Source organism: Indicator indicator, chromosome 21 (assembly GCF_027791375.1).
Source record: "Indicator indicator isolate 239-I01 chromosome 21, UM_Iind_1.1, whole genome shotgun sequence".
NCBI classification, from domain to species: Eukaryota; Metazoa; Chordata; class Aves; order Piciformes; family Indicatoridae; genus Indicator; species Indicator indicator.
In genome coordinates this window covers 13,384,400-13,406,025 of record NC_072030.1, presented here as the reverse complement: position 1 = coordinate 13,406,025, position 21,626 = coordinate 13,384,400, and the positions used below count along the sequence as shown (strand labels likewise).

The 21,626-nt window shown below is 61.7% G+C and overlaps 2 protein-coding genes across 2 annotated transcripts; one reads left to right on the top strand and one right to left on the bottom strand.

Annotated features, from left to right (window-relative positions):
- Positions 1 to 57: 57 nt before the first annotated feature.
- On the bottom strand, positions 58 to 2,967 carry RAD9A (RAD9 checkpoint clamp component A). The gene is made up of 11 exons (XM_054390785.1): positions 2,934 to 2,967; positions 2,333 to 2,403; positions 2,093 to 2,215; positions 1,886 to 2,000; positions 1,710 to 1,809; positions 1,085 to 1,194; positions 889 to 995; positions 732 to 796; positions 535 to 636; positions 242 to 446; positions 58 to 156 (listed from the first exon to the last, which is right to left on the bottom strand). The coding sequence occupies exons 1-11, from the start codon at positions 2,965 to 2,967 to the stop codon at positions 58 to 60; spliced, it is 1,131 nt and encodes a 376-aa protein (XP_054246760.1).
- Positions 2,968 to 7,798: 4,831 nt separating this feature from the next.
- On the top strand, positions 7,799 to 20,045 carry CLCF1 (cardiotrophin like cytokine factor 1). The gene is made up of 3 exons (XM_054390629.1): positions 7,799 to 7,913; positions 18,131 to 18,297; positions 19,554 to 20,045. The coding sequence occupies exons 1-3, from the start codon at positions 7,799 to 7,801 to the stop codon at positions 20,043 to 20,045; spliced, it is 774 nt and encodes a 257-aa protein (XP_054246604.1).
- The last annotated feature ends 1,581 nt before the right edge of the window (positions 20,046 to 21,626 follow it).

Genomic DNA, 21,626 nt, shown 5'->3' with positions numbered 1-21,626 from the left:
GTGTGTGTGTTGGGGGTGCTAGGAAGGTGGGGAAGGGTAGGGGGAGTGGGGGTGTCTTTAGGAGTCGTTGTCACTGTCCTCTGCCAGCACCTCCTGGGTGGGGGCCAGGCTGGGCTCCCCTGGCGTCAGCACCGAGCCAAAAAACAACGACCGAAACTGGGGGAGGGAGAAAAGGGGGATCAGGAGGTGGCTGCACCCCCTCTGCCGCCCCTTCCCACTTAGACAAATGCCCATCCCACACCTTTTTGTGAGGGGGGGTGCCTGGCACAGCTCCTTCCTCCTCCTCTTCTTCCTCCTCGGGGTCGCTTTGGACTGGACATGGGGTGTGTAGGGGGAAGGTGGGGCTGGGGGGCACCTCAGGCTCCTCCTCAGTTTCCATGGCAACCATGTAGGACTCGAGGTCATCAGGGGGGTCATCAGAGGGGAGGGGCAAATGGGAGACACTGCTGGGGTGAGAACTGAGCAAGCAGGGGCAGATTGATGACCATTCACTTTGGTGCCTACTGATGGCACCCAGCACAAGCCTCAGCTTACCCATTAGCCATGGCGGGCTGCAAGTCACTTTTAGGGTCCAAGAGGGTGGCCAGCACCAGGTGGACCTCCAGGACAGAATCTTCCAGGGTGAAGATCACCGGCCTGGGATGGGGGTAGGGCAGGCACAAAGGATCTGAGGGTTGGGGGGAGCCAAGGGCAGGGTTGGCACAGGGGTGCGTTGAGATGCCCACTCCTACCTGCCTGGCACATCGTAGTGGATGGTGAGGGGCAGGTTGGAGGCCTCAGCAAAGGTCAGCAGCCCCTGTTGGGTGGAAGGGAACAAAGAAGGGGTTGAGGGGGGGGTTCAAGGGAGTGACCCCAGGGTTTGAGGTGGGGTCCCCAACAGGGCCTGACCCGAAACTCCTTGAGGCAGAAGGTGATGGAGGAGCCTGGGGTCACTGCCACCCTCTGGAATTCATCCTCTGACAGCCACAGTTCTGTCACCATTGTCTTCTTCAGCTCTGGAGGTGATGGTGAGGTGTGGGTCAGGGAGTTGTGGTGGCACCCCAAGGCCAGGGAAGGGGCACCCATCTCTCCCCAAGGGGCTCACCCATCTCATCTTCCACATAGTTTTGGAGGCTGATCTTGCCCCCAGGGCCAACCCCCAGTGTCACCTCAGCCAGTGTCTGGGGGAAGTGGACCACGGCCTCTGCCAGCACCCTGCAGGCACATGGGAGGTTGAGTGTAGGGCAGTTGGGGCTGAGCACCCCAAACCCGCCCCCAGGGTCCCACCTGTCATTCTTCTTCATACCCCTGCCCACCTTAGTGCCACCCCAGTGTCCCTTTTGTGCCACCCACATCACTTTTATCACCCCAGTGTCCCCTTTGTGCTAACCCAGCCACCCCCTGCCATCCCCTCTACCCTGGTGCCACTTTGGTGTCCCTTACATGCCATCCAAATGTCCTTCGCCACCCCAGCCTCTCCCACCTTAGTACCATCCCCATGTCCCCTTTGTGCCACCTCTCCCTGCCATCCTTCTCTACCCTGATACCAACTCAATGTCCTCTTCATGCATCCTCTTTGCTGCTCCAGGGTCCCCTCTGTGCCAGCCTAGCCTCTCTTGGCAATCCCCTCCACTCTGGTGCCACCTACATACCCAGCCCCTACCTCACCCCATCCTTCTGTGCCACCTCCATCCCCTTTGAGAGCTCAGTATCCCTGTGGTGTCACCTACCGTGCTGGGGCACAGAGGCTGCTGGCACAGTGCTGGGTGTCAAAGACAGCCTGGAGCCGCTCACACTCCTGGAAAACCAGGTTGTGAGTCTTGGTGACACCTGTCAGAGAGGTCACCAGCTCAGCAGGGCAGGCTGGCAATGCCACCACATGCCCCCTCCCAGCGCTGGCACTCACCATACTTGCAGTGGAGCTGCAGGACCAGGCGGTTGGCGCTGGGTTTGAGCAGGATCAGACATTTCCCCACCGACTTCTCCAGGGAAGGCAGCGAGCGGAAGACGCCCAGAAAGGACTACAAGGAGGGGACAGGAATGGCGACAGTCACCCTTACCTGGCACCCCTCACCCTAGAGGAGCTTGGGGGTGCCCAGGCAGGGTGCTTCACCTTCATGAGAACTTTGCATCGGAAGGGTTGGGGCTCACCCAGCTCGTACAGCTGGAAGAAGAGAGGGGCGAAGAGGAAGGAGGCGAAGGCCGAGCGCGAGGAGTTGACGGAGCGTAGGGACAGCTTGTGTGGGGGGGAGACACAGAGTGTTGGCACCAGCTGAGACACACAGGGGGCACAAGTGGCAACCCCTTACAAACTCCCAGCTGGCTCTGCCCCCCCAACCCTGCTGCCTCGTACCCCACAGTCAGTGGGCTCCAGATAGAGCTCATCCCCAATGCGGGACAGGGAGTGCACAGCTCGGCCGAGAACTGGGGGGTGAGGAGGAGAGGGTCAGGCACAGCACTCCTGTACCCCTCACCCTGTGCCCTGGGACCCCCTCCCTGTACTTGCACTGCCTCCCATTCTTCAGTGACACACCCACAACCCCTCCCCTCTCAAATCCATGTCCCTCATGTCCCCCATTCCCCTGCCCCTTTCCATCCCCACTCCTTTCATTCCCCTCCACTCCCTGTGCCCCTCCCCTCCTGCCCTCCCACTACCCCTAAACCCCTTGTAGCCCACACACCCATGCCCCACACCTCTTCTGTGCCCCCACACCCACCAAAACCCCTGTGCATTCCCCATGTCCCCCACTCACCAGTGCCCCCCCCCATCATCATTCCCACCGAGCCCCCCCCCCATGCCACACACCCCAGTGCCCCCTACCCTCCCCGTGCTCCTGACTCCCCAGTGGGCAGGTACCCACTGTACCCCTCTACCACTACAGTGCCCCCATCACCCCACTTGCCTCCCACACCCCGTGTCCCACCACGACCCCGTACCCCCCGGACGCTCTCACCTTTGACGTTGCCCCCAGTGATGACGCCCCTCATGGCGCGGGGTCAGCACCGGGACACGTGGGGGCGCTTCGCGCCTGCTGCCCAAGCCCCACCCCAGAGTTCAGGCCCCGCCCCAACCCCCGCCCTCGCCTAATGGTTCCGCTCGGGCTCTCCCCCTCCCCACGCCGCTGTGGACAAGCCCAGCCCCGCTCCCGCCCGTTGGACACGTCCACCCTTCCCCTGCCACCGTTTTCCCTCCTTCTCCGGTTTCGGGGGGTCCCGGCGGTGCCGCCCAGCCCGGGCGTGATCGCGCCCGTACCCCCCCGCTTCCCCCCGGCCGTTGGTTCCGCCCGTTTCTCCTCCGCGCGCCGCCACCTTCCCGCTCGCACCGCCGCCCTCTCCTGTCGCCTTCCCATTAGATGGGTGTCGGCCTTTGTCCCTCCTCCACCGCTGGGCGATTGGTCAGCGCCACCCGCGTGACTGCCGCGGGGCGGTGTGTGGTGCCGGGCTTCGTCTCACGTGATCGAGGGGTGGGATCATCATGTAGTTTCGCCTCCCGCCTCTTTCTATTGGGCTGCAAGGCGCAGGCACCGCCGGCTGTTAGAGTGACGTGACGCTCAGCCAATGGGGCTTCGACCGTGGACAGCGGTTACGCGCCCCTCAGCGCGACTCCACCTCCCGACTCTGACCTTGGCTCTGGCCCCTGCCTCCGGTCCGGGACCCCAGCCCCCAGCCCCCGTCTCCAGGCCCCACTCCCCTGTCACCAGGTACCCACTCTGGGCTCAGGCCCCGACACTGGGCCTGAACTCTAGTTTCAGGCCCTGACCGCAGTTACAGACCTGGGCCACTGGCCCTGAAGCCTCCCCGAGCCCTGGCCTCAGGCCCTCAACCTGCCCCTGGGCCCACCCCTGGCTCCTCTGGATCTCTCTGAGGTTCCTGGCCTCCCTAAGATGGCATTGTTAACCTCAGGCTGTACTGTGGCTCTCCACTAGACCCCAGTCTCCCTCTTCAGCCAGCTCTAGCTGCCCCCTTCTCCCTCCAGCAGCTGTCTTGATGCATCCCCTCCTGCCCGCCCCCTTGCTTCTCCCCCACCAGCAGCCAGGGTAAGATTCATTCACCCCACTCTCTCACTCCCTTTAGCTCAGCCCCATCAAACAAGCTGCTGTCACCAGCTCCTGCCCCACACAGCGCTCCCCAGGTCTGGGTGGTCACTCACACCAGGCCTTGATGGAGTAACTTCTGCTCCAGGGCCTCTGGGGAGTGCAGGGTTCTGCTCTGTGTCTGCAAGTCTCAGCCTCTTGGCTAGTGGCTGAGGGCACATGGGCATGCAGGGATGCCATAGCCAGGTTGGCAACAGTTCAGGGTCCCTCCACCCTAGAAGGCTGGTGCCATGTCTGAAGTGGGTGAGGGTAAAAAAGCAATAAGGAGGGTAAATGGTCCTGCTGGGGCGGGGGTGGGGGGAGCTCAGTAAATTGCTTTCCTCAAGCAGGCAGCCAGTCTGGAGTGACTGGATCTCGGGTTGAGGCCTCGAGGGAGGCTGGGGGGGGGAGAGATCTGGCTGTGAGGAACTTGACTCGAGCTTGCAGTGGGGTCCTTCAGCGGGAGTAGCAACTGCCCAAGTCCCTCCTCCTAGGCTCAGTGGCTGCAGAGCCCAAGCTGAGGGGCCCCCCAGTCTGTAGTCTGCAGAATATGGCTGGCACCTGAGGCAGGGAGGGGGGCACAGAGCCCCTCTTCCATCTCTGCCATCCTCTAGCATGCAGCCACAGCCTCTCTGCCTCCTCTCTTCCATCTCAGGTGTGCTGCTGGTGCTCAGCACCTCTCTGAATGCCTCACAGCTGGAATTCTGCACCCAATACTGCTCAGCAGCACATCCCTTCCAGGTATCCTCAATCACTGACCTCCATAGGGCTGTTCTTGGGCCAAGCCATGTGCGTGTGCCTGGACTTGGGGAGCTCAGGGGACTCCCAGGCCTGCCTTGGCCTGGCTTTGGGGTCCAGCCTCCACGGGGTCAGCTGGATCTGGCTCCCTCCACCTCTGGGGTGAGCACTGGCTACCAGCCCCTTCCTCCCAGGAGGAGGAGGATGGGATTGTGTGCGAGCGTCCGTTCCAGCTCTGGAACAGCAGCCGGGGCTCCTCTGGAGCCGCCGTCCCCAGGAGGGGCTCTGGCCTCGGGGCTCAGCATTTTATGGGGCTGTGGATAGGACGCAGCTGGCTGTGGTCGTGACACACACACCTCAGTGGTGGCCAAAGCCACACGCACCCCTCCCCCCTCCTCTGGCCTCCCCCAGCCAGCACTGATGAGGCACTGGGGACCAGGCTGGATACGTGCCGGGAGCAGGAGCCTGGCAGCCCTCCGAGGGCTCCGGCACCCCTGGTTTCAACCTACCCCCAAGGCTGGGGACTTGTCACCTTCCCTGCCACCCCTTGGGTGGCCTCCATGTGCCCACCAGGCTGGTGGGCCATCTCCCAACAGCAGCAGCTTGCCCACTGCTCCCAGGGCTGCCGGCTTCCTTCCCAGAACAGCACCATGGCGCTGTGCCCTCACCCAGCCAGCAGCGCAGGGAGACAGACGGCCACAGCTGGGGCTGGCAGCAGGGGACAAATGGCTGCTTGGTGCCCCCACGACGTCCCTTGGCTTGTCTCCCAGGGGTGTCCCCAAGGAACTGGGACAGTGCCCTGTCTGTGTAACTCACAGTTTGTGGGGGGGGGAGGGTCTGAAGATGATTTTGGGATTCAAACCCACCCTGGTTTTTGGGGCACTCAGCATCCCTTTGTCTCTTCATCTTCATCTGTGCAGCCCTCAGATGTCACAGACAGAGCTGGCTGTGAAGCTGGGGACCAGGTAGGAGCACAGGGGACCACGGTAAGTGGGCAGAGGCTGTGGCACAGCTATGGCACAGCCGGATGGTGAGCTGTTGCCCGCCACAAAGGTCAGCAGTGGGAGGCAGGGCCCGGGCGCGGCGCCGGCGAGGGGACGAAGGTGAAATCAGCTGCCCACAGCGCTGAGGGTGACGTGGTGCCCGTGGGCATGGGGTGGGGAGGCCATGGTCTCACCCACACTGCTGGGCAGCAGCTGGGGGGGTGGGGGGGTGGCTGGGGACAGGGCTATCTCTCTGTTTGAGGGGGCTGATGCAGTGCTCCTGGGTCAGGGGGCTTGTGCCATGTTCACTGAGTGTTTCACCCTCCTCTTCCTCCTCCTCTCTTCTCTCTCAGGTGTTGGCCCAGTGTGAACCGAGCTGGAAGACTCCTCAGAAACGACCTGGGTGCTGCCTTGTGGGGTGTTGAGGGGGGACGGTGACAGGACAAGATTTGATGTCCCCCCGCCAAGGGCTAACAGCTGCTCCCACAGCCCCAGCCATGCTACAGCAACTCCCCAGGGGAGGTGGAAGTGGCTTTTCCCAACTTTTCCACGCTGTTTGCTTGGGACAGGGAGGGGGAAACCAGATCCCAGCAGCATGACTGGGGTGGGGGGAGGCTGGATGTGCCCCTCCAGCCCCTTAAAATGCTGCTGTGAGCTGGGGTGAGGCACCTTGTAGCTGTTCTTTGCTGGTTTTCCCCTCTGTTGGGTCCTTCCTCACAGCTCTAACCCCAAATCCACACTTCCCAACCAATAAATCACCCTGGCACTGCCTGTCAGTGCCTGGTTTATCACTATGGGGAGGGGTTGGTGTCCCTAAGCCTTGGGCTGGCACTGAGGAGGGGGAGTCCCTGTTGCTTTGGGGACAGGCTGGTGTCACTGAGCTCCAAGCTCCGGGGTGGGGGTGGGGGGAGGTCGGGGAGGATGCAATTGCTGCTAGCGAGGGAGCTGGGGGGGCTCAGACTGGGCTGGGGGGGGGAGGATAAATCCGGTTGTTCCCTCCCGGTGCTCCCGAGCAGCCCTGGCCTTTGTCTTAAACAAAGCTTTTTTTGAATGGGGGAGCTGGTTTTACACCATTTTTAGCCCTTCCCGTGGAGGGGGTTCTGCTTTCACTCCCTCTCCCCTCCCTACTCACCCCGGGTGGGCTCTTAAGGCAGGCCCCGGGCAGTACCAAGGGCCTTGCCGGCAGCGGGCTTAGTTAATGGGGGGGTGTTAATTGGGACTTAGTGGCTCTTGGCTCTGGCACCCCGCAGGAGGAGCCGAGGGGGTGATTGCGGGACCATGGCTGTGACCGTGGTGGGCAGCAGCGGCACCCTGGGGACACGGGAAGAAGCTTGTCCCCGCCGCTGCTCCGCTTCCCGGGGCGGCGGGTACGGGGCTGCCCCTCCCAATGCCTTCGGTTGTCCCGGGACTTGGAGCTCACCGAGTCCCGACAGCCGCATTCCCGTTCTCCTGCCGCTCACCTGCCGCCATCCCGGGGCTATCCCGGGCGGGGCAGGGCCACGGCATTACGGGACCCGAGCCCTCCCATCCCGGTTGAACCGGAGAGGGGGTCCCACACTCCACCTCTCCCCCGACAAGGACCCCCACCTCCCCCTTACCAACCCAGCAGCAGGGGAGGGGGTTGGCAGTACCAGAGGAGAGGCGAGGCCAGCCCCACGCCTGTCTGTCTGTCCGTCTGTTTGTCCCGCGTCCCTCCCCGCACCGACCGGCCCTCCGCTGCCTGTCTCCGCGCCTCCCCATCCCTCCACCCACCCCTCCCCGTTGCCCGCGGATGTTGGTGGGGGGGTGGTGGTTTGGGGAAAAGGGGGGGTCAGACTGGCACCCCACCCCCCCTTTTTTTCCCCCACCCCCCCTTCTCTCGCCGCCCCACCGCACCTCGCCCCATCCCGTCCCCCCCCACCACCTCCCGACCACCTCCTTCCCCGTTCCCCTCCCCGGACCCCCCCACCCCCGGGGGGGGGGTGACCGGGCTCTCGGCGTGCCGTCGGGAGGAGAAGAAGGACGAGACGGGGCTGGGACCGGCAAATGGGAGCCGTAGACCCGGGCCGGTGTGCGGGACCGTTGCAAGCTTGTCCCGGAACCCCCGACCACGTACCCACCGCCCCAGCCCCGCGCCTGGCCCGCATGGAGCTGAGAGCAGGTAGGAGAAGACCCCCTACCCCCTCCTCAATTCCTTACCGACCCTCCCCAGAACCGCACTGGCCCCGCACCGACCTCGCACCGGGAGCCGCTGCCACTTAACAAAAGCCGTGCGGGAGCCAGAGCCCGGAGCGGCACGAATAGGACGGAGAAAGTGAGGTCCTCACTTCCCTCCCCACCTGGAGACCCCCGCTTCCTACCCCCAGAAATTCCCTGTCCCCATCATAGGGACTCCAATCCCCACTTCGGGGGACAACCGTTCCCTTCCCTCTGCCATCTAGGCACCCCCTTTCCCTTCCCTCCCAACCCGAAGACCCCGATCCCTACCCCAGTGACCCTCTTTCCCTTCCCTCCCCGTCCCCACGACCCCAATCCCTACCCCAAGTGACCCCCTTTCTCTTCTCTCCACTCCAGGGACACCCTTGCCCTTCTCTCCCCATCTTGGAGACCCCAATCCCCACTCCGGGGACGCTCTTTCCCTTCCTTCCCAACCCTGGAGATCCCGGTCCCCATACTGGAGACCCCCTTTCCCTTCCCTCCTCACTCCGAGGATCCTCTTTCCCTTCTCTCCTCACTCCAGGGACCCCCTTTCATTACCCCCCTCCCCAATCCCAGAGACTAATTCTCACCCCAGGGACCCCAATCCCTATCTCAGGCATCCCGTTTTCCTTCTCTCCCAACCCTGGAGACCCCAATCCATAACCTTTTCCTTCCCTCCCCACTTCAGGGACCTCCTTTCCTTTCCCTCAGCTCCACCAACCGCAATCCCTACCCCAGTGACCTCTTTTCTCTTCGGTCCCCACTCTTTTTCCTTTCCCTCCTGACCCCAATCCCTACCCCAGTGACCCACTCCAGGACCCCTCCCCCCTTTCCCTTCCCTTCCAAACGTGGAGACCCCGGTCCCCACCCCAGTGACCCCCTTTCCCTTCTCTCCTCACCCCAGTGACCCCCTTTCCCTTCTCTCCTCACCTCAGTGACCCCCTTTCCCTTCTCTCCTCACCCCAGTGACCCCCTTTCCCTCATCTCCTCACTCCAGTGACCTCCTTTCTCTTTCCTTCTCATTCCAGGGACCCCTTTTCTCTTCCCTCTCAAACCTGGAGACCCCAATCCCCACCCCAGTGACCCCCTTTCCCTCCTCTCCTCATCCCAGGGTCCCCCTATCTCTTTCCTTCTCATTCCAGGGATGCCTTTTCTCTTCCATCCCAACCCCAGAGACCCCAATCCCCACTTCAGCTGAACCCCTCTCTCTTCTCTCTCTACCTTAGCGACTCCTTTTCACCCCAGAGACCTCAATCCCTCCCCCAGTGATCTCTTTTCTCTTCTTTCCATGCTTCAAGGACCTCTTTTCCTTTCCCTCCCAACTCCAAAGACACCCCCCCCCCACGCTCCCCCCTATTGACCCCTTCGATCTTCTCTCCCCACTCCAAGAACCCCTTTTCCCTTCCCATCCTACCCCCCCGCCCCCTTTTTTACCCTCCTCCCCTTCTCCAACTCCAACCTCCCCACCTCTACCCCGGGACCCCCAACAAACAAATTTTATCTGCTGGTGTGTAAGGGGGTGGTGGAAAAGAGCAGGATTGGGGTTGAGGAGGGGGGATGGTGAGGGAGGGAATGAATGGAGCCTGCTCTTGTGTACGACTGCATCAAATACATTCTTGAAAGCAACCTGGTTCTGCTTAGCACTTGAATTTGGAGAGGAAAGGAAAAAAAAAAAAAAAAACAGAGAGAGGAGAGAGGCAAAGCGAGGCCGGGAGGCAGCAGCTTGGGGAGGGTGGATTCAAGCTCAATTTTTTTTTTTGCTGTTTTTTTTTTTCTCCCTCCTCCTTCTTTTTTTCTTTCTTTTTTTTATTTTTTTTTTTTTATTTCTTACATTCCTGGACACCAATCAAAAAGAGCAAATCAAGGGGAGGTGGAAAAAAAAAAAAAAAAAAAAAAAAAGGAGGTGGCCTGGGTGGGGGGGAGGGAGGGAGGGGGAGTGGGGGTGTGTTTAAAAAAAAAAAAAAAAAAAGGAAGGCAACGAAGTGAAAGCAGCCGGAGCGTGCACGCACACACTCACACCCCAAAAACACCCCCCAAAGCCTCCCCCCACCCCGCATGCCTCCTTCCCTCCCTCTCTCTCTCTTTTTTTTTTTTTCCTCCACTCAAGCAAAACAAATAAGGCGAGGAAAAAGAAAAACCCAACCCACCCCCCCTTAGAAACCCCCCCTGCAAACCACCCTCCCCCCCTCCTCCTAACGAGGAGCTGGGGTAGAGCTGAGCTCAACCGAGTGCAAGAACTAAACCAACAGCACCACCCCACCCCACCCCACCCCCCCCGAACCCCCACCTCTTAATTTCTCGTCCTATTTGGGGCTCCTCTCATTCCTTCCCACCCCCTCCCCCCTCCCTTTCCCCAACCCCCCCCCGCTGCACCCCGACTATGCTAAATGTTGCTGGGGAGCTCTCAGGTAAGACCGAAGCGCTGGGAGGTGCTGGCAGCTGCCGGGGCAGGGGGTTTAGGGTGGGGTTGGGGGAGGGAGGGGTGGGGGGTTTGTTTTTTGCTCTGGGGAGGGGGGGAAGGTGGATCTTTTTCTTCCCCCCCCCCTCCCTTTCCGAGCCGCTGCTGATTTTAATTTGATGTGATTAAAGCTTCTGTCTGTCTTTGGGATTGATTTAAGACTTTCCCCTCTCGTTTGGGTGGGTTTAGGATCTTTTTTTTTTTTTCCTTCTCTTTTCCTCCTTTTTTTTCCCCCCCTCTCCTCCTTTTTTTTTTTTTTTTTATTTTTTTTCCCTCTTTTCCATGCATGTTTGTGATTATCCGGGAGGGAGCCGCTGCTCAGCACAGAGAATTCAACCCCAGCACTGACAGAGAGGAGGAAAATGAAACTTGTTGGGATTTTAGGGGAGCAGGAAGAGTTTAATTTTTTTTCCCTTCCCCTCCCCCCGCTTTGATTTTGGGGTTTGACTCAAAATGCTGTGGTTGGAGCAGGCAAAAATTCCTCCTCGGCCCAAAATTCCTGGCAGTGACATTTTTAGGGGTGCCAAGGAAATGGAATCATCTCCCTAGCTATGGGATGGTTTTGTTCCCCCAGACCCAGCGGCCACTTTGGGGGTCTGGGGAGAGTCGGGGTGCTCGTGGCATTGGTGATCCACAGGGATGGGGGGCCGGGAGGGGGATCCTCACCCGGAAAGGATGGGGGGAAAGGCTGGAAAACATCCTTAAAAGGTCAAACTGGGGGGATCGGGATCCCAAAGTCCCGGGACAGGGATCGGGGCACCGCGAGGCCGGGTTTGGCTCCGGTGTCCCCGGGACCAGCGTAACGCAAGGACGGGCAAAACGGGGCTAGCGCCGAGGAACCGGAAAAGCCAGGCTGGGATCCCCCGGTGCTCCCAGCGCCCCTCCTCCCACCCAGCCTCTCCCCGGGGCTGGTGGACGTGGCCGTGACGCTGGTGGCACAACCGGTACCACAGCCTGGCACAAGAAAGGGGGCACCGAGCCTCGTATGGTGGGAGGAGATGTGGGGTGAGGCTTTTGACCACCCCAGCTCCACTTTTTTGGGGTGTGCCCAGCTGGTGGCATGCCTGACGGGGCTTGGGGGACTTTCGGTGGTGGGTCCCGGTTGTCACCGTGGCCCCGTCTCTGTGCTGGGCACGGTGGTGGCCAACATCTGGGCTGCATTAAGCGCAGCCTCTGCAGGGAAATGAGGCAGGCTCTGCTTACAGGGCCGTGCTGGGGGGGGTGATTTATGCCCTGCTAAGTGCCAGCCAGCTCCATAAATCACCCCCCAACAGTCACCACGGTAGTGCCAGCCCCCCCCTGTGCCATGGGGGATGCCGCTGTGCTGCCCAGCACAGGGCAGTCGTGGTCCTTTGCACAGCTGGTGGGGATGTGCTCACTCTGGCACAGATGGGGGACATCTGGGTGGCAGCTGGCTTGGCAGTGCTGTGACCTCCGAGTGGCCTGTGGCTGGTGGGTGATGGAGCACATGGTGCCAGTCTGGGCATCCTGAAATGGTTGTCCTGAGTGGGCACAGCTATGTAGAGTTGCTGGTTCGTGTGTGGCCATGTGCTGGCCAAGGTGGTGTCCCTGTGAGTGGGACATGCTGGTGCTGGCAATGGGTGTGGTGGTGCCAGGGGATGGCAGAGGGATGTGCCAGCCCCTGTCTCAATGTCCAGGAGTGCATGGCCACCATTCCATGTGGGCATGGCCATGTAATGCTGCCAGATCCTTGCTAACCTGACTAAGGTGGTGTTGTCATGGCTGGGAGATGCTGGTGATGGCAGCTGGTGTCTGTCTGTGCCAGTGGATGGCAGAGGGATGTGCCATCCCCTACCACATCTACATGCATCATGGCATGGCCATCCTAAGCAGGCACAGCCATGAGAGCTGCCAGTCTCATGCCAGCCCATCTAAGGTGGTGTGCCCATGTGTGGGGGAGATGCCAGTGATGGCAGCAGGTCTGGTGGTTCCAGGGGATGGAGAAAGATGTGCCACATGGGGGTCCTCAGTGCCACATGGGCTGGCACCGGGGGATGCCCTGCTGTGCCAGAGAGGCTGGCAATGGGCATAACACCCACAAGTGGTAACATTGGTGAGGGACACCCTATGGGTGTTGAGTGCTGGGGTCTCCATGACCTGTGAAGACACCAGGACACCTCCTAGGTGCCGGTGGGTGCCATGCCCGTGCCGGGTTGCTCGTGCGTGCAGGGTCTGGTTGGGATTAAGGAGCCTCCCCCCTCCCCCCCGCCCCATCCTCACTGCCGGGGCTGTTTCCATCGCGCCGTTGGCTGGAGCGGGATGGGAACTCCAGGCCCAGCTCATTATGGAGGCTCGGGCGGGCGGCCGCAGCTATAAACACAGCGAGGAGACAGGATGTAAACACTCAGCGCCGCGGGGCTGCGCTGGGGGGGGACGTGGGGCCCCCCAAAACACCCACCCGCCCCCGCCCTGCCGCCTGCTGCAGCAGCTGGAGGGGGGGGGTATGAGGGGGAGCTGGGGGTTACTGAGAGCTCTGGGCAAGGGCTTGTGGGGGGTTTGGTAGCTCCTGGAGAGATGGGGCATGAAGGGTGGGATGGGAGTAGGCAGGTGGTATCCCATGGGATGGGATGGGATGGGATGGGATGGGATGGGATGGGATGGGATGGGATGGGATGGGGACCTCTCTGCTGTGGTTGCTGTTGGGGAGCAAAGACAACCATGTCCTTCCCATTGGTGCTTTGGGATTGCTGTGGCCCTCGATGGCCAGGTAGAGGGGACATGGGGATCATCATCATCCTCTTGCCACCTCCAGGCCTGCCACTGCGCCTGCCTGACATCATGGTGTCACCTCCTCAATGCCATAGTGTCACCTCCTTGATGCCATGGCAGCACCTCCCACCAGCGTGCTGGGGACACAGAGGTGTCTGTCCTTGTGCCCTTGACCATCACCCACTCCAAGACCCACGAAGGAGGCTGGGGCCACCTTGGGCTTCCACCACCACCCCCACCCCCCACAGTGATGGTGTACGGGGAAGGGTTAAGTGCTGCTGGCTGGAGGTTGCAGGCTGGTGGCCGATGGCCAGTGGCCACTGCCACACACACACACAGGGCTACTTTGTGCTGCGTTCATGCCTGGCTACCACGGGACCTCCAGGGCTGGGCTCTCCCACGAATGCCGGGAATGGGGCCGGGGGGCGGGATGGGGCTCTGCTCGCCGCTGGCCACCAGCCCATCAGATACGGCAGCTCTCGCCGCCGCGTCGGGGGCCGCGGGGCCAACTTGGCTCCGTCCACTTGTGAGTGTGTGTGTGTGTCCCCTCCCCTTCCCAGCTGCCACCACCGCCCCCCTCCCCACCCCAGGGTGATGGCTTTGCCACGAGGGTTTCGGGAAGGAGGCTCTGGGTGGCTTTGTGGTCACTCCTGACCTCAGTAGCTCTGCCCACAGCATGCCCAGGGAACAGCTCACCCGGCACCGCCGCTCGCCGGGAGGGCTGCCCAGCGGTGACAAGGCGGCCGGGTGGGTGGCAGGGGACCCGCTGGGGTCACCCCATGTGCGCCCCGCCAAAGGCGGATGGGCAGTGGCCCCGGTACCAGAGAGATGCCCATGGTGTTCTGCCACCCACCGCGACCCCTTGTCATCAGCGAGAGGGGTGCCATGCTGGTACTGCTTGAGGATGCCCAGGTCCCACGTCCCCGGTTGCCCCCGGGGCCAAGCGGGTGACGTGGGGCAGCCACGCCAGGAGCTGCTTACGTGGGCTGGGAGCAGCCTGGCTGAGCTCCAGGGGCGGTTTTGAAACCCTCGGGCTCTTCCTTGCCGACGTCACCGGGATCCAGCTGTGCCGGCTCCTGGCCTCCCTCCTCCCCATCACCCGTCACCGCCATCGGTGCCCGTGCCAAGATGTGGTCTACCAGGGTGGACGAGGGAGAATGGCTGCTCGTGGGGCACCCAGCGTGGCTGCACCACTGGCATGGCTGTGGTCACCATCACTGCTGTGCCACCATCTCTGCTGTGCCATGGTAATGTCTGTGCCACTCATGTTGTGCTGTGATCACTGCTGTGGTCATGTCTATGCCACTGCTGTGTCACAGCCACTAGTGTGCCACCAGCATTTCCATGCTATGACCATACCTGTGCCACCACTGTGCCATGGTCACTGGTGTGCCAGCCATACTTTCCTGTGGCTGTGTCTGTGTTGCTGTTCTCCATGAGTGCCCATCATGCCACTGCTGTGTCATGGCCAGGTCTGTGCCAATGCCACTGCTGTGCCATCATGCCACCCATGTTGTTGTGCAGTGGTGATGCCTGTGCCACTCTCAGCATTGTGCCATGGTGACCATCCCTGCTGTGCCACCTGCATTGCTGTGTCATGGTGATGGCTGCGCCACCTCTGTGTCATTGTCACTGGTATGCCTTGGGCACCAGCATGCCCTTATGCATTGCTGCTGTGCCATGGCCGTGTCACTGCCATGGCTGTGTCACTGCCATAGCCACTGCTGTCCCCTGGCTCCTGCTGTGCTGTGGCTATATGTGTGCCACTGCTGTGCCATGCCCACTACTGTGCCATGTCTGCCATTGTGCTACCTGTATTGCTATGCTACGGCCATGGCCATGCCACTGCTGTGCCTTGGCCCCCAGTGTACCACAGACACTGTGGTGCCACAGCCACTAGCATGCCACCTGCAATTCTGTGCCATGGCCCCCACTGTGCCGTGGACACTTGCTGTGCCATGGCCATGACTGTGCCACCCTTGTGCCACGGCCACCCTTGTGCCACCACCTTTTCTGTGCACCTCACCTCTTCATCCTCTCCCTCCTTTCTCCATCCTTATCCCGACCCACTGGCGGCTCCGTTCCGCTCCCTCCGCCTCCAGCCCAGTTCTCCCAGTTTCCAGCCGTGTTTGCTTTGGCCAGCGCCAGTCTGAATCCCGCGCTGGAAACCGGAGCTGAGTCACGGCGGTGGCCCCGGCCCACGCGCGGCTGCACCGACACGCGCCGGGACAGACGGACACCCGGGGACGCGCCGGGACACGGGCAAGCGGCTGCACGTGCCCACCGCGGGGCACGGTGACGTGGCAGGGCACCCACGCCGGCACCCCCCTCTCCCCCCCCTCGGGGTGCGCCTGCACGGGCATGTGCCGTGTGGCACAGGCGGGCATGGCAGCGTCACGACCCTGCGTCACGCGTGGGTGACCATCACCCCTGCACCGCCTGTGGCAGGCTGGCACCGTGCATGGCGTAGCTAGGGAGTGCCACACACAAGCAGGGCATGTCACTCAGGGTGTGTCATGTGTGTGCAGGACGTGTCACACGCTGATACAGTGCCACACATGTGCAGGACATGAAACTTGGGGTGTGTCATGCATGTCCAGTGTGTCACACCATGTCATGCACCTGTGATGTGTCACACCCATGCTGTGTCACGCATGCACGGCAGGTCACGTGCAGTGTCACGCATGCACCAAGTGTCACAGGTGGTGTGTCACACGTGGACAATGTGTCAGGCAGGTGCTGTGTCACACATGGTGCATCGTGCATGCATGCCATGTCAGGCAGGTGCTGTGTCATGCGTGTACAGTGTGTCATGCGTGTACAGTGTGTCACACGCTTACAGATGTGTCCTGCAGGTGTGGCATGTCCCACTTGTGCTGTGCCACGTCTGTGTGCTCTGTCACACGTGCTGCGTCATGCATGTACAACGTGTCCCACGTTTACAGATGTGTCCTGCAGGTGTGGCATGTCCCACCCGTGCTGTGTCATGTCTGTGTGCTCTGTCACATGTGCTGTGTCACGCATGCAGGACGTGTCACAGGGGCACAGCCCAGTACTCACCTGCAGGGCATGTCACACGTGTGCGGCATGTCACCTGCACGTTGTGCAGAGCGTGTCCCCCCTACCCGTGAGTGTCACCAGTGTCATCTGCCGCTGGCGGCCTCAGAAGCAACCAGTTCTGCACTGGGGTGGGGGTTGATGGGGACAGAGCGGGGATGTCCCCAAGGACCCTCGTGCATCACCGGCTCCCGTCGGTGCATAGGCACCGAGGCCAGGCAGGGGTCCCCACAGCACCAAACGGGTTGGTGGCGCTGCCCTGGTTGTGCCAGGGTGCGAGCTGTGCGAGCACAGGGGATGCCAGGCTGTGCTGCCCCAGAAAAGGTGCTGAGCTACCCTGTGCTGGCAGGGGGTCCCCATGGCACCAAATGGGCTGATGGCGCTGCCCTGCTGGCTTCCCGAAGCGGGTGACGGGCGGTGGTAACGGGCAGGGTTAACGACGGGCAGAGGTGACGGGCACCGTTAACGGGCGGCGGTGACTCGCGATGGCACCGCGGGGCTTGCCCACGCTGGGTCCCCAGTCGCTGCTGGCTGGAGCAGTGCTGCTGCTGCCGGGGGTAGCTCATCCCTCCGGAGGAGCTGCCGGGAAAACCCGATTCCAACTGGGACGAGCTAGTGCCAGCTGGCCGAAGCTCGGTGACCGCGGGGCTCGGGAGGCCACTGTGACGCCAGCGCGGACGGGGGTCCCCCCCGCGATGACGGTCACGGAGCCGGTGGCTTCCGGAAGCCTCGGCACGGCTCACGCCGCAACCACCACCTCCGGCTCTCGCTCCTGACCTCCCAGTTTCCCCAAGGCGGCTTGCTGGGCTTAATGGTGGGAGAAAGGACCCCACTGTGCCAGGGGTTGCCGGGATGCCCGGCTGGCACCGGTGCTGGTGGCGAGCGAGTCGCTGTGCCCAAATATATCCTGCCCGTGTCGTGCCGGCGGCAGCCCCGCCAGCCGCCCCAGCTCCACACCATATAAAGGATTGTTGCTGCAGCCTGGGCACCGAGGGGAGCACGGGCACGCTGGCACGGGCACCGAAGCCAGCCGGGGGTCCCCACAGCACCAAATGGGCTGATGCCGCTGCCCTGGTTGTGCCAAAGTGTGAGCTGTGTGGGCACAGGGGATGCCAAGTTGTGCTGTGCCAGAAAAGGTGCAGAGCTGCCTGGTGCCAGGGGATTTTGAGCTGCCTGGTGCCAGGGAAGTTGTTGAGCTGCCCTGTGCCAGGGGATTTTGAGCTGTGATGATTTTGAGGGTGATGCTGAGCTGGCTGGTGCCAGGGATGGTGCTGAGTTGCCTGATACCAGGGCAATGCTGAGCTCTTCTCTACCGGGAATGGTGCTGAGGTGCTCAGTGCCAGGGGATGCTGAGCTGCCCTGTGCCAGGGAATTTTGAGCTAGCAGATGCAGAGCTCTCGTCTGCCAGGGAAGGTGCTGAAGTGCCCAGTGTCAGAGGATTTTATGCTGCCTGGTGCCAGGGAAGGTGCTGAACTGCCCTGTACCAGGTGATTTTGAGCTGCCCTGTCCCAGGGGATTTTAGGCTACCCAGTGCCAGAGGATTCTGAACTGCCTTGTGCCAGGATGATGCTGATCTGCCCTGTGCCAGGATGCTGCTGCTCTGCCTGCTGTCACGGGATTTTTGAATTGCTTAGCGCCCATAGGGATGCTGAGCTGCCAGGTGCCAGGGGATGTGGAGTTACCCAGTGCCCATGGGGATGCTGAGCTTGCCCAGTGCCTGGGCAGGTGCCCTGTGCCCTGTTGCAGGCGTGGGTGCCCTTTGTTCCACCTCAGTTGCCCTGCTCTCATATGGACCAGGTTGGGAGTGCCAGGTGGGATCAGACCAACCTACCATGCCAGCAGAGCCTCCAAGACTCCCTAGGTCCAAGGATGGGCAGAAATGCCCCCTTAGGCCTCTTTTTACCCCTCCACCCTGAGGTGCCCTGTCCCTACAGGAGACTCTTGGGGCATCTTCACCTTCCTGTGTGCCGCCCTCTGCAACCTGCCAGCGCTGCCAGCCCTGAACTGCAGCGAGGAGCTGGGCACCAGCCAGTCCATCCAGAAGACCTACGACCTCACCCGCTACCTGGAGCACCAGCTCCGCACCCTGGCTGGCACCTACGTGAGTAGAGGTCACCCAACCCCACCTCCACCCCCTGGCACCAAGGGCTTGCCCTGTCCACTCATCCTCCCCATGCCCATCTCCCCTGAGTGACGCCCGAGGGTGGTTTGTGCTCCCCGGACTGGATACATCTGACTTGGGGTGCCCACCAGTGCCCATCAGTGTTGTGGTTGCTCCTACACGTGGGCCATGGCTGTTCCTACACACGTGTCCACGTGCCCACCACTCTCCCATGCCAAGGGCCACGGAAATGTCTCATCAACCAAGGGCAGGGATCCCAGGAACCGCCCTGTGCCTGGGCACAGGGCGGTTCCCGGGGTCCCTACCCTTGGCCCAGGGTGCACCCATGGGTGCAGACACGGGTGAAGGCATCTGCCTCACCCTGCCCTCTGGCAGCACCAACTCATGTGGAGGTTCCCTGTCTCTGCCCTGACGTGCCCCCGGTGATGCCAGCTCAGCCCTGATGGTGCCAAGCGATGATGAGGGTGGCAGAGCCGTGGGGTTTGGGTATGGGACATGGTGGCCACAGAGAGCAGGGCTATAGAGGTCTGGGTGTGGTTGGTATGGAGAGCAGGGACATGGGGATGTGGATGTGGTGGGTGTGGAGAGCAGGGACATGGGGATGTGGATGTGGTGGGTATGGAGAGCAGGGACATGGAGATGTGGATGTGGTGGGTGTGGAGAGCAGGGACATGGAGATGTGGATGTGGTGGATATGGAGAGCAGGGACATGGAGATCTGGGCATGGAGGTCAAGAACATGGAGATCTGGGATGTGGTGGGTGTGAGGACCAGGGTATTAAAGGGAAGGGGATGTGGTGGGCATGTACACTTGGAGGTCTTGGGAGGTGGGGGATAATGTACAGGGGGCCATGGAGACCTGGCACATGGAGACCTGGCACTTGAGGGATGTGAAGACCAGGGATATGATGGGCAGGGGACACATGGAGACCTGGGTTGTGGGGGAGATGGAAAGTACGGTTGTGATGGGCATGGGTCCATGGAGGCTGAGAGCATGGTGGGCATGAGGACTTGGGACACAGGAGGCAGGGAGACCTTGAGATGTGGGATGTGGGGGAGGTGGAGGCTGAGCAATTTGGTGGGCACATCCACCTGGGAGACACATGGTGGTCATGGGGACTTGGGAGGTGGCCAGCAGGGCTCCATGGAGACTGGCGACAAGGTGGGCACCCTCTACCCCCACCCCTCCCCTCGGGTGCCACCCCGCCACGGCTGACGGCCACCCCCTTTCTGCAGCTGAACTACCTTGGGCCACCCTTCAATGAGCCTGACTTCAACCCCCCCCGGCTGGCCCGTGCCGAGCGGGTGCCCAGCGCCACGGTGGACTTGGACCTGTGGCGGGGCCTGACCGACAACGCCCGGCTGGCTGCCAACTACCGCGCCTACAGCCGGCTCCTCTGCTACCTGCGGGCGCTGGACGGGCAGGCGGGCACCGCCGAGCTGCGCCACCGCCTCGGCCACTTCTGCTCCAGCCTCCAGGGCTTGGTGCTCAGCATCGCCGGCGTCATGTCCTCCTTGGGCTACCCTCTGCCGGCTGGGCCGCTGGGGCCGCCGGCGCCTCCTGGCACCCCCGTGGCACCTAATGACTTCCTGAAGAAGATGGACGACTTCTGGTTGCTGAAGGAGCTGCAGACCTGGCTGTGGCGCTCGGCCAAGGACTTCAATCGGCTCAAGAAGAAGGTGCCCCCGGCTGTGGTCACCCTGCGCCTGGAGGCGAGGGGGTTCTGACCCCTGCGATGTTCCCCCCCCTGCCCCTGCATTGCTGGGGTGGGCATGGGGCTCACCCCAGTGGGCCACCTCGCTGTGCCTTGTGGGGTGGGGTTCCTCAGCCAAAGTGCCACCAAAGCCACCCATGTCCCCTCCCATCACCAGTGTACCCTGAAAGATGGGGCTCCATACCCCAAGGTGCCACCAAAGCCACCCATGTCCCCTCTCATCACCAGTGTACCCTGAAAGATGGGGCTCCATACCCCAAGGTGCCATCAAAGCCACCCATGTCCCCTCTCATCACCAATGTGCCCTGAAAGATGGGACTCCTGACCACCAGTGCCACCTCACACCTGCATCATCACCACACTGTGCCTTAAGAGGCAAGGATCTTGACCATGAGTACTACCCATGTCCTTACTCCAACACCTTCAGTGTACCTTCAGAAATGGGTCTCCTGACCTCAAACTGCCACCAATGCCACTCCACAGCCCCACTGCTGTCACACTGTGCCTTAAGGGCCAGGGCTTCTGACGCCAAAGTGCCACCAAAGCCACCCATGTCCCCTCTCCAGCACCAGTTTGCTTAGGAAGAAGGGTGCCCTGAACCCAAAGTGCCACTAACACCACTCCACAGCCCCACTGTTGTCACCTTGTGCCTTAAGGGACAGGGCACCCAACCCCAAGAGCCACCTCACGTCTCACCATCACCAGCGTGCCTTGAAAAATGGCTCTTCTGACCCCAAAATGCCACCACAGCCACGCTGCATCCTCATTGTACCCTGACAAATGAGTCTCCTGACCCCAAGTGCCACCAAAGCCACCCCATATCCCCTGTGTCACCGTCTTGTGCCTGAAAGGACAGGGATCTCGACCCCAAAGTGACACCACAACTGCCCATGTCCCCACCGCCTGTACCTCAAGGCAGGGTTGGTGACACCACCCTGTCCCCACCCCACCAGGCCACCCCATTGTCCCCACAGCCATGGTGCTGGGGTGGCCACCAATCTCTTCCCCCCTGCCCCGCCCTGCCCTGCCCCACAGCAGCAATAAGCCCCTCCCCAAAAAGGCTCCAGCCTGGGTGCAAGCCCCACCCACCCCAACAAAAAAGGACCAATCCCCTTCAAGCATAGGCATAAGCCCCTCCCCCTAGAGCAATAGGCTCCATCCTCTATGGCAATGCCCCCCCTGCTCACCTGCCTGTCTAGCAAGCCCCTCCCCTTCTTACAACAAACCACGCCCCCTCCCCCCAAGTACCTCCCCGATTGGTTGCCTGGCAACCCGTGTGACCCCTCCCCCATGGTGGGTGGGGCTTGGGGGGGGGGCGGGGAGAGGGGGGCCACAGGGCCTCTGTCCCGGTGCGTCTATGAGTGTTTTATTTATTGGAGATGTTATTTATTGGGGTATTTATTGCAGAAGATCTATTCTTGTACGAACAATGAACGAATAAAAGCCTTTCTCCAGCACCCCCCCTGCTCCCCACCCCTGTCCTCTCCCCACCCCACGTCACCCCCACATCCCACGTCACCCCCACACGCTGCTGCCCTCAGTAGGGACCAGAGTGAACGCGCAGCTGAGTCAGAGTCCAAGCTCTGTGTAATGG